Source organism: Nerophis ophidion, linkage group LG09 (genome assembly GCF_033978795.1).
Source record: "Nerophis ophidion isolate RoL-2023_Sa linkage group LG09, RoL_Noph_v1.0, whole genome shotgun sequence".
In the NCBI taxonomy this organism is placed as follows: Eukaryota; Metazoa; Chordata; class Actinopteri; order Syngnathiformes; family Syngnathidae; genus Nerophis; species Nerophis ophidion.
In genome coordinates, this window is record NC_084619.1 from 70,394,687 (window position 1) to 70,410,312 (window position 15,626).

General features: G+C 40.4%; 2 protein-coding genes across 4 annotated transcripts in view; one reads left to right on the forward strand and one right to left on the reverse strand.

The window, feature by feature from the left end:
* The window catches only part of bora (bora aurora kinase A activator), a 29,947-nt gene extending 25,503 nt beyond the window's left edge, over window positions 1–4,444 (reverse strand). For 2 of the 3 annotated variants that reach the window (XM_061911703.1, XM_061911701.1), the window contains exons 1-3: window positions 4,291–4,444; window positions 2,661–2,792; window positions 653–759 (exon numbers count right to left, since the gene is read on the reverse strand). In XM_061911703.1, coding sequence (XP_061767687.1) covers window positions 653–759; window positions 2,661–2,792 — 239 coding nt within the window. In that variant the 5' untranslated portion in view covers window positions 4,291–4,444. Of the gene's footprint in view, window positions 1–652; window positions 760–2,660; window positions 2,793–4,279 lie in introns of all 3 variants that reach the window. The other variant, XM_061911702.1, reaches the window with a different exon arrangement.
* A 3-nt stretch (window positions 4,445–4,447) lies between these two features.
* On the forward strand, window positions 4,448–12,411 carry mzt1 (mitotic spindle organizing protein 1). Its single transcript, XM_061911704.1, has 3 exons — window positions 4,448–4,707; window positions 6,533–6,678; window positions 10,635–12,411. The coding sequence occupies exons 1-3, from the start codon at window positions 4,635–4,637 to the stop codon at window positions 10,656–10,658; spliced, it is 243 nt and encodes an 80-aa protein (XP_061767688.1). The 5' UTR covers window positions 4,448–4,634; the 3' UTR covers window positions 10,659–12,411.
* The last annotated feature ends 3,215 nt before the right edge of the window (window positions 12,412–15,626 follow it).

Below are 15,626 nucleotides of genomic sequence, written 5' to 3' on the forward strand. Positions count from 1 at the left end.
TAAAAAAATGTCTCTTTCATAAATAAATAAATATAAATGATATATATAAATGAGGTAGATCCCCTCGAGTTGGTCAATTGAAAAGTAGCTCGCCTGCAGAAAAAGTGTGGGCACCCCTGATCTAGAATATGAATGGATGTATGAAATAAATTCAGAATGTTTATCTTCTTCATTGTACTTTGTAAACACTTTAAGTTTAAAGAGTTTCTTGAAGTGGATCATATTAGTACATTCTTTGATTGCGCTGCTTAATCCATTCCATCATTTAATTCCACATACTGATATACTGAAGGTCTTAAGTGTGGTACGTGCGTACAAATGTTTTAAATGACATTTTTCATAAGATTATATTTCTCCTCTTTTGTTGAGAATAATTGTTATATATTCTTGGGTAGCAGATTATAGTTTGCTTTGTGTACAATTTTAGCTGTTTGCTATTTCACCATGTGGTGGAATTTCAGTATCTTCTATTCAATGAATAAAGGCTTTGTATGTTCTCTATATCCAACATGATGTGTTATTCTAACTGATCTTTTTTTGTAACACCGTTAATGAACAAAGTGTACTTTTGTACTTATTTCCCATATTTCAAGATGAGGTTCCAAGACGAAATCCACTTTTGGGCTGAAAGGATTAGGATTATTTGCGGTACCTTGTCTGGCTGAGGTAAAACGATTGTCTCTGGATTTCTTCTGGGTCAATGTCCACTGGGAACAGACTGGCCAGTTCCTCAACATTCCAGGTAAACTTGGTAGGAGTCTGAGATGAGAGTGCATATATTAGAGCATTATTTATGAATTTGTGATGGAGTGTGTGTCAACTCACAGCTCTGGATTTCAACACAGATGGGCTTTATAAGAATGTGTAACCTATTATTTCGGGGTCTCCCCATGTCTAGCATTAAAAGATTACAGTTGGTACAAAATGTGGCTGCTAGACTTTTAACAAGAACAAGAAAGTTTGATCATATTACACATGTACTGTATATACCTTTATATACATATATACATACATATATACCTATACTGGCTCACCTGCACACTTAAGATGTGATTTTAAGGTTTTACTACTATTATGTTAGCTCCACTATGAACTGGACTCACTATTATGTTAGATCCACTATGGACTGGACTCTCACACTGTTACGTTAGATCCACTATGGACTGGTCTCTCACTATTATGTTAGATCCACTATGGACTGGACTCTCACACTGTTACGTTAGAGCCACTATGGACTGGTCTCTCACTATTATGTTGGATCCACTATGGACTGGTCCCTCACTATTATGTTAGATCCACTATGGACTGGACTCTCACACTATTATGCTAGATCCAATATGGACTGGACTCTCACACTGTTATGTACGATCCACTATGGACTGGTCTCTCACTATTATGTTAGATCCACTATGGACTGGACTCTCACACTATTATGTTAGATCCACTATGGACTGGACTCTCACACTGTTATGTTAGATTCACTATGGACTGGTCTCTCACTATTATGTTAGATCCACTATGGACTAGACTCTCACACTATTATGTTAGATCCACTATGGACTGGATTCTCACACTATTATGTTGGATCCATTATGGACTGGACTCTCACTATTATGCTACATCCACTATGGACCGGACTCTCACAATAATATGCTAGATCCACTATGGACTGGACTCTCACACTATTATGTTAGATCCACTATGGACTGGACTCTCACACTATTATGCTAGATCCACTATGGTCTGGTCTCTCACTATCATGTTAGATCCACCATGGACTGGACTCCCACACTATTATGTTAGATCCACTATGGACTGGACTCTCACTATTATGTTAGATCCACTATGGACTGGACTCTCACACTATTATGTTAGATCCACTATGGACTGGACTCTCACTATTATGCTACATCCACTATGGACTGGACTCTCACAATAATATGCTAGATCCACTATGGACTAGACTCTCACACTATTATGTTAGATCCACTATGGACTGGTCTCTCACTATTATGTTAGATCCACTATGGACTGGACTCTCACACTATTATGTTAGATCCACTATGGACTAGACTCTCACACTATTATGTTAGATCCACTATGGACTGGACTCTCACACTATTATGTAAGATCCACTATGGACTGAACTTTCACACTATTAACTAGATCCACTATGGACTGGACTCTCACACTAATATGTAAGATCCACTATGGATTAGACTCTCACACTATTAACTAGAAACACTATGGACTGGATTCTCACTATTATGTTAGCTCCACTATGAACTGGACTCTCACACTATTATGTTAGATCCACTATGGACTGGACTCTCACACTATTATGTTAGATCCACTATGGACTGGACTCTCACACTATTATTTTAGATCCACTATGGACTGGACTATCACACTACTGTTCGGAGATCTGCGGTCCCCTTAAATGTTTCTCATTGTCATCACATTGGGTTGAGTTTTTCCTTGCTCTGATGTGGGATCTGAGCAGAGGATGACGTTGAGGCTTGTGCAGCCCTTTGAGACTTAGGGCTATATAAGTAAACATTGATTGATTGAGCTCTGGACTTGAACACATGTTATAAGAATGTGTGTGAACTCACAGCTCTGGACTTGAACACATGTTATAAGAATGTGTGTGAACTCACAGCTCTGGACTTGAACACAGAGGGACTTGGCACCAGAGGTTCCTGGAGGTGGCGGTAGTCATTGGGACTCTCAAATGGGTTTTGTACCGCAGACCTCCCTGGAGTCATATGTATGTCCGTGTGGTCGGCCATCTTTTGACACACAACAACATATAGTCAACAGGTGACAATAAAAAGCATACTTGACTATTTGTAATGGCTGCCAAGTCCAACTTTGCCATATTAAAGGCCTACTGAAAGCCACTACTAGCGACCACACAGTCTGATAGTTTATATATCAATGATGAAATATTAACATTGCAACACATGCCAATACGGCCTTTTTAGTTTACTAAATTTCAATTTTAAATTTCCCGCCAAGTGTCCTGCTGAAAACGTTGCGGAATGATGACGCTTATGTTGACGTGCTTGTGACGTTATTGGTTGGAGCGGACATTTTAACCCAGCACCGCTCACGGCTAAAAGTCGTCCGATTTAATCCCATAACATCTGTTTTGCTGAATCTTTTGCAATTTGTTCAATTAATAATGGAGACGTCAAAGAAGAATGCTGTTGGTGTATTTCGGCCGGCTGTAACAACACAAACACAGCCGGTGTTTCTTTGTTTGTTGTGAAGCTTTAATATGGAACAGAGCGGTCAAGCGAACATGTTTCTCTACCACATGTCAACCGGCAGGTTTCGGTGAGAAAATGGTGGTAATAAGTCGGCTCTTACCGGAGACATGAGCGGAGCTTGCATCCTCCTGCAGCTGTCAAAGAGGCAGCTGCGACTTTCTTGGCTCACCACACCCCTCCGACTTTCATGTATGACTGTATAATCTCACTAAAACACTAGTAACACAATAAGCGGATAAGGGATTTTCCAGAATTATCCTAGTAAATGTGTCTAATAACATCTGAATCGCTCCCACTGCCCTCGTCTTTTTTTTCTTTTCTTCTAGTCCTTCGGTCTAACTTTCCTCATCCACAATGAGGCGGCATAGCTCGCTTGGTAGAGTGGCCGTGCCAGCAACTTGAGGGTTGCAGGTTCGATTCCCGCTTGTGCCATTCTGGTTACTGTCGTTGTGTCCTTGGGCAAGACACTTTACCCACCTGCTCCCAGTGCCACCCACACTGGTTTAAATGTAACTTAGCTATTGGGTGTCACTATGTAAAGCGCTTTGAGTCACTTGAGAAAAGCGCTATATAAATATAATTCACTTCACTTCAAATCTTTCATCCTTAAACAAATGAATGGGGAAATGGTCGCTTTCTCGGTCCGAATCGCTCTCGCTGCTGGTGGCCATGATTGTAAACAATGTTCAGATGTGAGGAGCTCCACAACCCGTGACGTCACGCGCACATCGTCTGCTACTTCCGGTACAGGCAAGGCTTTTTTATTAGCAACCAAAACTTGCGAACTTTATCGTGGACGTTCTCTACTAAATCCTTTCAGCAAAAATATGGCAATATCGCGAAATGATCAAGTATGACACATAGAATGGACCTGCTATCCACGTTTAAATAAGAACATCTCATTTCAGTAGGCCTTTAACCATCGACTGATGGATTCCACCTTCCTTTAGATAAGATTTTTTTTTCCCGTCCAAAACCAATGTGTGCGTTAACATGTGACGTACTTGGTACTTACAACATAGACTGGTCGAGTATGTTGATCCCAGATCGGACAAAAAGGAGGAATCAGGACAAAAGAGCGAAGTTCGGCGTCTGTTTCTGTGGACCTTTATTTCAATTTTACCCTCCCGACCCCTTCAGCCAATAGAAACATTTCCGGAAGTTCACGCCAACCAATGACGGCTTGACGTCGTCACTTCCGCTTCCGGTGTCACTATCGACGTTAGAACTGACAGTTTAGTATTTAGCTGCGTGTTGGTTTGTTTTCACGTATTATATTCATTACTTTTGTACACGTAGTAAAAAAAAAATGTTAACATCGGGGTGAATTTGTTGACACAATATCGTGTTGGAGCGTGAATGTTAGCCAGCACTATGGCGAGCGCTGCTAATGCTAATGCTAAGCTAAACGCAGTGCGGGAGACTATGGACGGTAATGTTTGATTTGCCTGCTTTCTTCTTCTTCTTCTTCTCTTCATTCATGTTGCCTGCTTTATTCTTCTTATTTTCTTCATTCATGTCGTCTGCTTTTAGGGCTGGGCGATATTGCCTTTTTTAAATATCGCGATATTTTTAGGCCATATCGCGATATACGATATCCACCCATCCATTTTTATACCGCTTATTCCCTTTTGGGGTCGCTGGTGCCTATCTCAGCTACAATCGGGCGGAAGGCGGAATACACCCTGGACAAGTCGCCAACTCATCGCAGATAGACAACATTCACACATTAGGGACCATCCATCCATCCATACATTTTCTACCGCTTATTCCCTTTGAGGTTGCGGGGGGCGCTGGTGCCTGTCTCAGCTACAATCGGGCAGAAGGCGGTGTTCACCCTGGACAAGTCGCCTCTATGTCGCACGGCCAACACAGATAGACAGACAATATTCACACTCACATTCACACACTAGGGACCATCCATCCATTCATTTTCTACCAAATATTCCCTTTTAGGGTCGCTGGTGCCTATCTCAGCTACGATCAGGCGGAAGGCGGCGTACACCCTGGACAAGTCGCCACCTCATCGCTGGGCCAACACAGATAGACAGACAACACTCACATTCACACACTAGGGACCATCCATCCATCCATTTCCTACCGCTTATTCCCTATGGGGTCGCGGGGGACGCTGGTCCCTCTCTCAGCTAGAATCGGGCTAAAGGCGGGGTACACCCTGGACAAGACGCCACCTCATCACAGGGCCAACACAGATAGACGGACAACATTCACACACTAGGGCCAATTTAGTGTTATATTACGAAATTTTGCCTTGGCCTTGAATGAACACTTGCTGCATATAATCCCAGCAGTATGATGATTCTATGCGTCTACATTAAATCATTCTTCTTCATACTGCATTAATATATGCTACTTTTAAACGTTCATGCAGAGAGGGAAATCACAACTAAGTCAATTGAACAAAAGTGTATTTATTAAAGTTATTAAGCAATGGCACAAACATTCAAGTCATTTCCAAAACGTAAAGTGCAAGATTGTCGGAGACATTTTAAGTGTCAAATAAAAATGAGCTGCATAACAGGAAATCAAATAGTCTTCGTCCTTCACTATGTGGTATGTTACTACGGTTATGAAATTCTCTTCATTCTCTAGTGAGTGACTTTTCAAATGATGCTACTTTTTATAGCAAGGCTTTTGCCCCACACTTGACAAATTACGGTTGTCTGTTCGACATATTCCCACTAGAAGCCGAACCACCGCCAGACGATGGAAACCCTGCTGTTTTTATTTGGAATTAAGTCTTCATTTGTTACCAGATCCGTACTTTCTTTCTCTCATACGGCTACGTTAGCAGCTAACTTAGCCCAGTCTGCTACCTCTCTGCTCTGCAAGGGCGGACATGTATGTGACATGACATGACAGCATGTGACGTATGTAAGAATGTGCGCCTGCTTATCTGTGAGAAGAGCCTGAAGTGTAATTCCCGCAGCTAAAATCAACTGCATGAGAACATATACTCGAATACCATGAATTGATTAACGTGGACCCCGACTTAAACAAGTTGAAAAACTTATTCGGGTGTTACCATTTAGTGGTCAATTGTACGGAATATGTACTGTACTGTGCAATCTACTAATAAAAGTATCAATCAATCAATCAAAGAATATTACAATATAGTCATTTTCTATATCGCAGAGAGACAAACCCGCAATATATTGTATATGTCGATATATCGCCCAGCCCTACCTGCTTTATTGTTGTACTATTCTAACATTGACGCCGACATCCTTCACTAGTGTTACTGGAGATCTCCAAGCTGCTCAACACGGGCCTGGACATGGAGTCTCTGTCCATCTGCGTCAGACTGTGTGAGCAGGGCATCAACCCCGAGGCTCTGTCTGCCGTCATCAAGGAGCTGAGGAAAGCCTCGGAGACCCTGAAGGTACACAAACCGTGGACATGTTATCAGTGGACGCAGCATTGGCTGCTGTGACGCGAGCAGCTTAAAGGCCTACTGAAATGAGATGTTCTTATTTAAACGGGGATAGCAGGTCCATTCTATGAGTCATACTTGATCATTTCGCCATATTTTTGCTGAAAGGATTTAGTAGAGAACATCCATGATAAAGTTCGCAACTTGTGGTCGCTCATAAAAAAGCCTTGCCTGTACCGGAAGTAGCAGACGTTGTGCGCGTGACGTCACGGGTTGTGGAGCTCCTCACATCTGAACATTGTTTACAATTATGGCCACCAGCAGCGAAAGCGATTTGGACCGAGAAAGCGACGATTTCCTCATTAATTTGAGCGAGGATGAAAGATTTGTGGATGAGGAAAGTGAGAGTGAAGGACTAGAAAAAAAAAAAAAAAAGACTTTACAGTGGGAGCGATTCTGATGTTATTAGATAAATTTACTAGGATAATTCAGGAAAATCTATTTTCTGCTTATTGTGTTACTAGTGTTTTAGTGAGATTATGGTAGTGGGGATTCCCATCCCTGCACTTCGCAAGGGACCCTCTTCGAAACACAATCTTTCAAAATGATCGCTGCATAATACACTGTACTTTGTGTGTGTGTGGTCCAATCCAACCGTGTTCGCTTGACCAGTCTGTTCCATAGTGAAGCTTCACTGTCATATTTCGGAAGTGTAATAAATGAAACACCGGCTGTGTTTGTGTTGCTAAAGGCGCCCGCAATACACCGCTTCCCACCTACAGCTTTCTTCTTTGACGTCTCCATTATTCATTGAACAAATTGCAAAAGATTCAGCAACACAGATGTCCATAATACTGTGGAATTTTTTCGATAAAAACAGACAACTTTTAGCTGGGAACGGTGCTAGAACAAGATGTCCTCTACAATGCTTGACGCCACACGCACGCGTCATCATACCGACACGTTTCAGCAGGATACTTCGGCGCGAAATTTAAAATTGCAATTTAGTAAACTAAACCGGCCGTATTGGCATGTGTTGTAATGCTAAGTTTTCATCATTGATATATAAACTATCAGACTGCGTGGTCGGTAGTAGTGGCTTTCAGTAGGCCTTTAACAGGGTTACAAATACGCGCCACACTGGAAACCCACACCAAACAAGAATGACAAACACATTTCGGGAGAACATCCGCACCGTAACACAACAGAACAAATACCCAGAACCCCTTGCAGCACTAACTCTTCCGGGACGCTACAATATACACCCCCGCTACCCCCTACTCCCACCTCAACCTCCTCATGCTCTCTCATTTAGAGCATGTCCCAAATTCCAAGCTGCTGTTTTGAGGCATGTTAAAAAAAATAATGCACTTTGTGACTTCAATAATAAATATGGCAGTGCCATGTTGGCATTTTTTTCCATAACTTGAGTTGATTTATTTATGGAAAACCTTGTTACATTGTTTAATGCATCCAGCGGGGCATCACAACACAATTAGACTTGATAATGTGTTCATTCCACGTCTGTATATATCAGTATCGCTAATTAAGAGTTGCACAATATCAGATATCGGTAAAAAAGCCATTATTGGACTTGTCTTCTTTTAACGTTTAGTATTTCCCGTTTTGGTGTTACCTTGATATTATTTGTGTGTTATCTTGTTTCGGAGTTCTTAAAACACCAGTGTTTCATAAAGCACCAACTTGGCGAGTCGAAATAAAAGAAAGCAAATGTGAGCAAAACCTAAAAGAGTTAAGCTTTAGCCAAAGGCAGCAATCATGAATGAATCTTTCAGCTCATACACAATGATAACTATAGTTGTATTTTGATAAACAATCATAAATTGATCTTTCAGCACATTTAACTATACATGTCAACATTGTGTATGTGCGGAAAGATTCACTTATGATTGTTTATCAAAATATAACTAGAGATGTCAACATTGTGTATGTGCGGAAAGATTCACTTATGATTGTTTATCAAAACATAAGTAGAGATGTCAACTTTGTGTATTTTGATAAACAATCATAAATCAATCAATGTTTATTTATATAGCCCCAAATCACAAATGTCTCAAAGGACTGCACAAATCATTACGACTACAACATCCTCGGAAGAACCCACAAAAGGGCAAGGAAAACTCACACCCAGTGGGCAGGGAGAATTCACATCCAGTGGGACGCCAGTGACAATGCTGACTATGAGAAACCTTGGAGAGGACCTCAGATGTGGGCAACCCCCTCCCTCTAGGGGACCAAAAGCAATGTATGTCGAGCGGGTCTAACATGATACTGTGAAAGTTCAATCCATAGTGGCTCCAACACAGCCGCGAGAGTTCAGTTCAAGCGGATCCAAGACAGCAGCGAGAGTCCCGTCCACAGGAAACCATCTCAAGCGGAGGCGGATCAGCAGCGTAGAGATGTCCCCAACCGATACAGGCGAGCGGTCCATCCTGGGTCCCGACGAGCGGTCCATCCTGGGTCTCGACTCTGGACAGCCAGTACTTCATCCATGGTCATCGGACCGGACCCCCTCCACAAGGGAGGGGGGGACATAGGAGAAAGAAAAGAAGCGGCAGATGAACTGGTCTAAAAAGGAGGTCTATTTATTATAAATCAATCTTTCCGCACATTCACAATGTTGACATCTCTAGTTATATTTTGATAAAGACGGAGAAAACCAGGCATACTAGTAACAAGGTGTGCGACAACAACAAAGCAACATGGCCATGCAGTTAAATGTGAGCTGTGATCATGACTTCAGTGGTCTCTCCAAATTGTCTTTATGAGTGCTTAACTTAATGGGAAAATGTAAAAAACAGTGGTACTGGCAGATAGTTCGACATGTTTGGGAACGTAAGACAGATAATCTTTGAGATAACTGGACAAATATTTGTTTTTCTAATTAACAAATATGCCTCTATTCCATTGCATAGTTTGTCTTTTGCTGGCAATCTGCCTTCAGTGGTAAGATCTAGGCCCCTCGCGTACTCAATTTGCACACTGTTTGCTGCCATGTTTGTTTGGTTGACCAGCGCTTGGTCGACTGTAAAAGTCACGGGACCGAATACAACTCATATTTTTGGGCTACTATTGCATGTGTTTATCCTTCAAAAAAGGCACAATGTAATGCAGGGGTAGGGAACCTATGGCTCGGGAGCCAGATGTGGCTCTTTTGATGACTGCATCTGGCTCTCGGATAAATCTGAGCTGATATTGCTTAACACGATAAGTAATGAATAATTCCACTTGTAATCACAGTGTTAAAAATAACGTTCAAAATATAAAACATTCTCATGCATTTTTAGTCCATTCATCCGTTTTTCTACCGCACCTGTTCAAGAAGTTGCGTCAAAGGTAAGAAGTTATTTATTTATTATTGGTTAGTGTAGGGCTTGCCCTCCTGGGGGTTTTCTTCAGACCACCAAGCACTGACATAAGAGCCTGTTTCAGGGTTACAATATTGTTTTATTTTTCAATTGTCTTTTTCTCTTTCGTTCTCGCTCGCGCTCTGGCTCCAGCCCCAACCCCGTCTCTCCTTCTGGCCGCTGCTTATAACAGAGCGACAGGTGATTAGATAACAAGGCCCAGGTGGGCCTTCTACACACCTGTCTCTGATTTCAAGGCCGATCCTGGCAACACCCCGCTTCGCTGCAGGCCCGCAGGCCACGCCCCCTCCTCATTTAGCTTCAGAATAACAATGTTATTTCAAAGAATAAGAGACCTATTATACTCTAGAAATGTTGGTCTTACTTAAAAATGCACACGTTTAGTTGTGTTCAGTGTTAAAAAAATATTATATGGCTCTTAAGTAAATACATTTTAAAATATTTGGCTTCTTGGCTCTTTCAGTCAAAAAGGTTCCCGACCCCTGATGTAATGTATAACTTACTAACTGTAAATAATTGGACAGAAGGGCAAGTAGCAAAGTCATGCTTGAAAGTTGTATTTATTTTGTCTTGCAGGCTGCTGAAAACTGCACAAACTAAAAATGAGGCCGTTGGTTTGGGATTGTTTGGACTGGAACACACCTGTGTGTTGTACCTGCACTATGGAAGCCCCAGTCTGTTGTCTCCATGACATCCTGTCCCCCTCCATCCTTGCCTTAAACTAAGAGAGGACACCCGCCATCTATAATAGTATATTTTTGTTTTATTCACAAAGTGTCATTTGTTTTTGTTATTTCTGCGTAAACACGCATTCTTTGAGAGTCAAACCTGAAAAGTGGGAATGAAAGCGCTGGTCAGCAGCCACTAGGGGGTGCTGTGGTTTACTAATCCAATGCGGTGTGACCATTCAACTTCAAAATGTGCAACTTCTCAATGCAAAACTCACAACGTAATCCTGAAATGAAACATTTCACAATGCAATCCCCTGCATGAAGAAGTATTCTGCTGTCATAATATAGCATGACGTGTTTGAACCCCATGAACTGCACTGCAACAACACATTAAAGAAGACATGGAAGTTCTTAGCGCATCAAAAAGTCCTTTTTCCAACACGTAAAAATTTCACATTGGAATGACATCTATTATTAGGGACCAAATGTCCCTTTGGTTCAAAGGACCCTGTTGTATTTCTAAGGTTTTATTATTATTTGTTATTCCGCCACCTCTTTGAACTGTAATTTGACCCCCTAACATGCTTCAAAACTCACCATATTTAACACATCAGGACTGGCGAAAATTGCCATCTAATAAAAAAAAAAAAAACTCAAACTTGCGCTCTAGCGCCTCCTAGGAAAAAACACAGACAAAACTGCTTGTAACGTCCGTTAAGAATGTCACAGAGACCTTAAACAAAAACCTCTATGTAGGTCTGACTTAGATCTAGATTTCATACATTGACATGCTTCAGCAAAAATCCACAGGAAGTTGGCAAAAACCCCTTCAAAACAAAAGTTTCCCAAAAAATGTCATTTTTGCCTCTTTGAGCTGTAATTTGACCCCCTTAAAATGCTTCAAAACTCACCAAACTGTTGGACACACACATCAGGACTGGTGAAAATTCCATCCATCCATCCATTTTCTACCGCTTATTCCCTTTTGGGGTCGCGGGGGGGCGCTGGCGCCTATCTCAGCTACAATGGGGCCGAAGGCGGGGTACACCCTGGACAAGTCGCCACCTCATCGCAGGGCCAACACAGATAGACAGACAACATTCACACTCACATTCACACACTAGGGCCAATTTAGTGTTGCCAATCAACCTATCCCCAGGTGCATGTCTTTGGAAGTGGGAGGAAGCCGGAGTACCCGGAGGGAACCCATGGATTCACGGGGAGAACATGCAAACTCCACACAGAAAGATCCCGAGCCTGGATTTGAATCCAGGACTGCAGGAACTTCGTATTGTGAGGCAGACGCACTAACCCCTCTGCCACCGTGAAGCCTGGTGAAAATTCCGATCTAATAAAAAAACAAACTCAAAATTGGTCTGTACCCCCCCCTTAGGAAGAAAACACAGACACAACTGCTTGTAACTTCCGGTAGGAATGTCGTAGAGAAATGAAACAAAAACCTCTATGTAGGTCTCACTTAGACCTGCATTTCATTCATTTACAACCTTTAGCAAAAATCAAGAGGAAGTTGGCAATTAACCCTTGAAAACAAGTTTTGTAAAAACCTGTCACCTTTTTTCAAACAATATCTCCTCTGAGCGCGTTTGTTGTGTCGCCTTCGAACTCGCACAGGAAAGAGATTGAACCCTTCTGATTAAAAGTTGACGAAAGAGTTTTTCTAACTGCTCTGGTTTTTATTTTACGAGCCTTCAAAGAACTTCTGCGCTGATGCCGTCACGAGATGGCCGCTTAAAAGCAGGAAGCACCAGCGTGACCACACAATGCAGAGAAGGTAGGTACTGTGCAGGTAAAGATATGTTGACTGGGTGAAAGGAGGCGGCACCAGTTTGACTCCAGGATACAGAGAAGGTAGGTAATGTGCAGGTAAAGATATGTTGTCTGGGTGGTGGCAGGAAGCACCAGCGTGTATGGGTGAAAGAAAGAAGCACCAGTGTGACCCCAGGATGCAGGGAAGGTAGGTAATGTGAAGGTAAAGATATGTTGAATGGGTAAAGGCAGGAAACACCAGCAAAAGTCGGTCCCGTCCATCGCTGCTTGCAGCTTTAATTCTATGTCTGTTATGTTTTCTTATCGTTGGCAAAGAAAACAACATGGCGGACATATTTTGCTGCTGTTTTAAGACCACCCCCTAAGAAATGTTTGCGTTGAGATGGTATCGTTTTAGCTAGCAAACAATGTAAAAATATAAAAATTGTTTTCTGTACGGAAAGATGACGCATGATCCTATATTACGTATTATAGTTGGTTAGACCCTTATTCTCAAACTGTGTTACAGGCTCCATCTAGTGGTACACCAAAGAATTACTTCTTTAAATACTCAAACACAGTGTTACTGTTCAAACTGCGTAACGGTGCAGTGGTCAAAATGATTAAATATACTTAATTAAAACCTCCGCCTTGCTTTTAATGAATACTTAGGCCTAGTATGCTACTGTATGTTAATAGTGGTACCTGTAAAATAAAGAAAAGCACTATTTTGAAACTGTTTGGGGTGAGTGGAAAGCGACACCAAAAAAAAAATCATCCAGCTCAACAGTTTTTAGAGTAAGTCACAAACTTATTACTTTCTCACTTTGGAAGTCCAAGTGCTCCATTGTGCTAAAAGTTACCGGGATGCTTTCATGGTCATAGTTTGAACGATTTACAATAAATAAAATCAAAACAATTCATAGGAAAAAAATCTAAAATAAAAAAATGTTGTGGCCATTTTTTTTTTTTAACCAGAAGTCAACCATTTAACCAATAAAAATGAACTTTAACTCAAAACCTGACAATAATGTCTGGTTTATTGTTTAATAGTATATAAAAAAAATATTTAATTAGTCAGTTTGATTTCTTACTACATCAAGAATGTTTGTGCTGGAGTTTTATTGTAATGCTGCCAAATGGTTACATTTCTTAACCACACTTTGGAATTTACATGAATCATGATAACTATTTATTACTTTTATTTTATTCATTTATTCAACAGGGCCAGGACAATCTGTCCGTACTACACCCAGTTCTAGTGCTCACTTTTTCAGTTTTGTGGAGAAAAGTTTAATGTTTGACTGTGACTTTAACTTGCTTGCATAATTTAGATTGACCTAAAAAAAACAATATTTTGGACATAACTGCACTTTTATTGCCAGATTGCCATACAGCAGGGGTGTCCAAACTTTTTACACTGAGGGCCGCACACGGAAAATTAAAGCATGCGGGGGCCATTTTCATATTTTTTCATTTTCAAACCATAACAAAATATATGGATCTTTTTTTATTTTTTTTTAACCTTTAAGGGCCCCCGGGGACCATACAGGGTCTCAGTCATTAAAATGTTAAAAACAAGTCAAATTATCTTTTTTATTTTTTATTTAACGTTTACACTAAATATATCAACTTAAGGTTGATATAAAGTAAAAAAAAAATGCCTTTTTAGTCAAAGACTAATTAGTTTTTTTACAGTAAAACTAAAATAGGCAGTATTTCCCCACCGCCCAAAACATACAAAAACAATGATGTGAAGTAACAGGAGCCCTAAAAAGATCAATAATGGAGGATTTTAATTAATTATTATCTTGAGTAATAACAGAGAAAATATAAGTAAAATCCCACTAAATATCTTTGGGATCCAAATGGTCCCCCACTCATAAATTGATACGTTTTTATTAATTTTTTTACTTTCAACACTTAATTCATGAGATCAACTTCAGATATATGTGTCGATTTTACGTTTGAACTATTATTTGTTTGTTTTTAATGCTCTTTTGTCAAAGAAAACATTGTTTTTATATGGCAAACACAATATATGCAATATTTTCAACATAAAACATTTTCAAGTGTAATATTTGAAGTAATTGGTGCTTTGAATAGGTCAATAATTCATTATAATACAGTTTTTTTTTAACTTTTTTTTTTTTTAGCAATGGCATAAAAAGAAAAATAAAGAAACTAAACAAACTTTGTGTGTAAAAAATAGAAACTTTTTCTAGTTAGATTTCATCTCATTAAACTTTTTTTTTTAGGTCTTTTTTTATGTTTGCAATAAAATTTGCAGAATGTGTGGCGGGCCGGTAAACATTTAGCTGTGGGCCGCAAATGTCCCCCGGGCCTCACTTTGGAAACCCCTGCCATACAGGAACGTTTTTAGAAGGGTTTTATTAATCGCATGTGTTTACTTGTTATTTTTGACAGCCATAGCTTTTGTAAACAAAAGAAATTAAAAAAATCCGGTAAAAAAACACATTAAATGGCCTACAGATGGAAATGATCTGAATGCCACATCTGGTCAACATTCTAAATGAATAATGTAATGTGCTCAAAAATAAAATAAATGGTTTCAATTAATATTTGATTCCAAAGGAGAACACAAAGTACTACTCCTGAGATCCTCTACAGCTGTCCTTTTTCCTCACCACCATGGGCAAGACCAAAGAGCTGTCCAAGAACCTTCTGGACAAGATTGTAGACCTGCACAAGACTGTAACAACATGGAGCTTGGTGAGATCAACGATAAAGTCAACGAAATCACAAAGGTGAGTTTTGTTGATGTTATTGACTTATGTGTTAATCAGACGTATTTGGTCGCGGCATGCCTGCCAGCTAATCTGGACAAGATTGTAGACCTGCACAAGACTGAAACAACATGGAGCTTGGTGAGAACAACGATAAAGTCAACGAAATCACAAAGGTGAGTTTTATTGATGTTATTGACTTATGTGCTATTTCGACATATTTGGTCGCAGCATGACTGCCAGCTAATCGATGCTAACATGCTACTTAGGCTAGTTGTATGTACATTTGTAGCTATATTTGCATCCAGCCTTTCCCTCCACCCACATTAAATGCCAAACAAACACATACCAATCGACGGATTTAGGTTGCTCCAGTGGTCAAA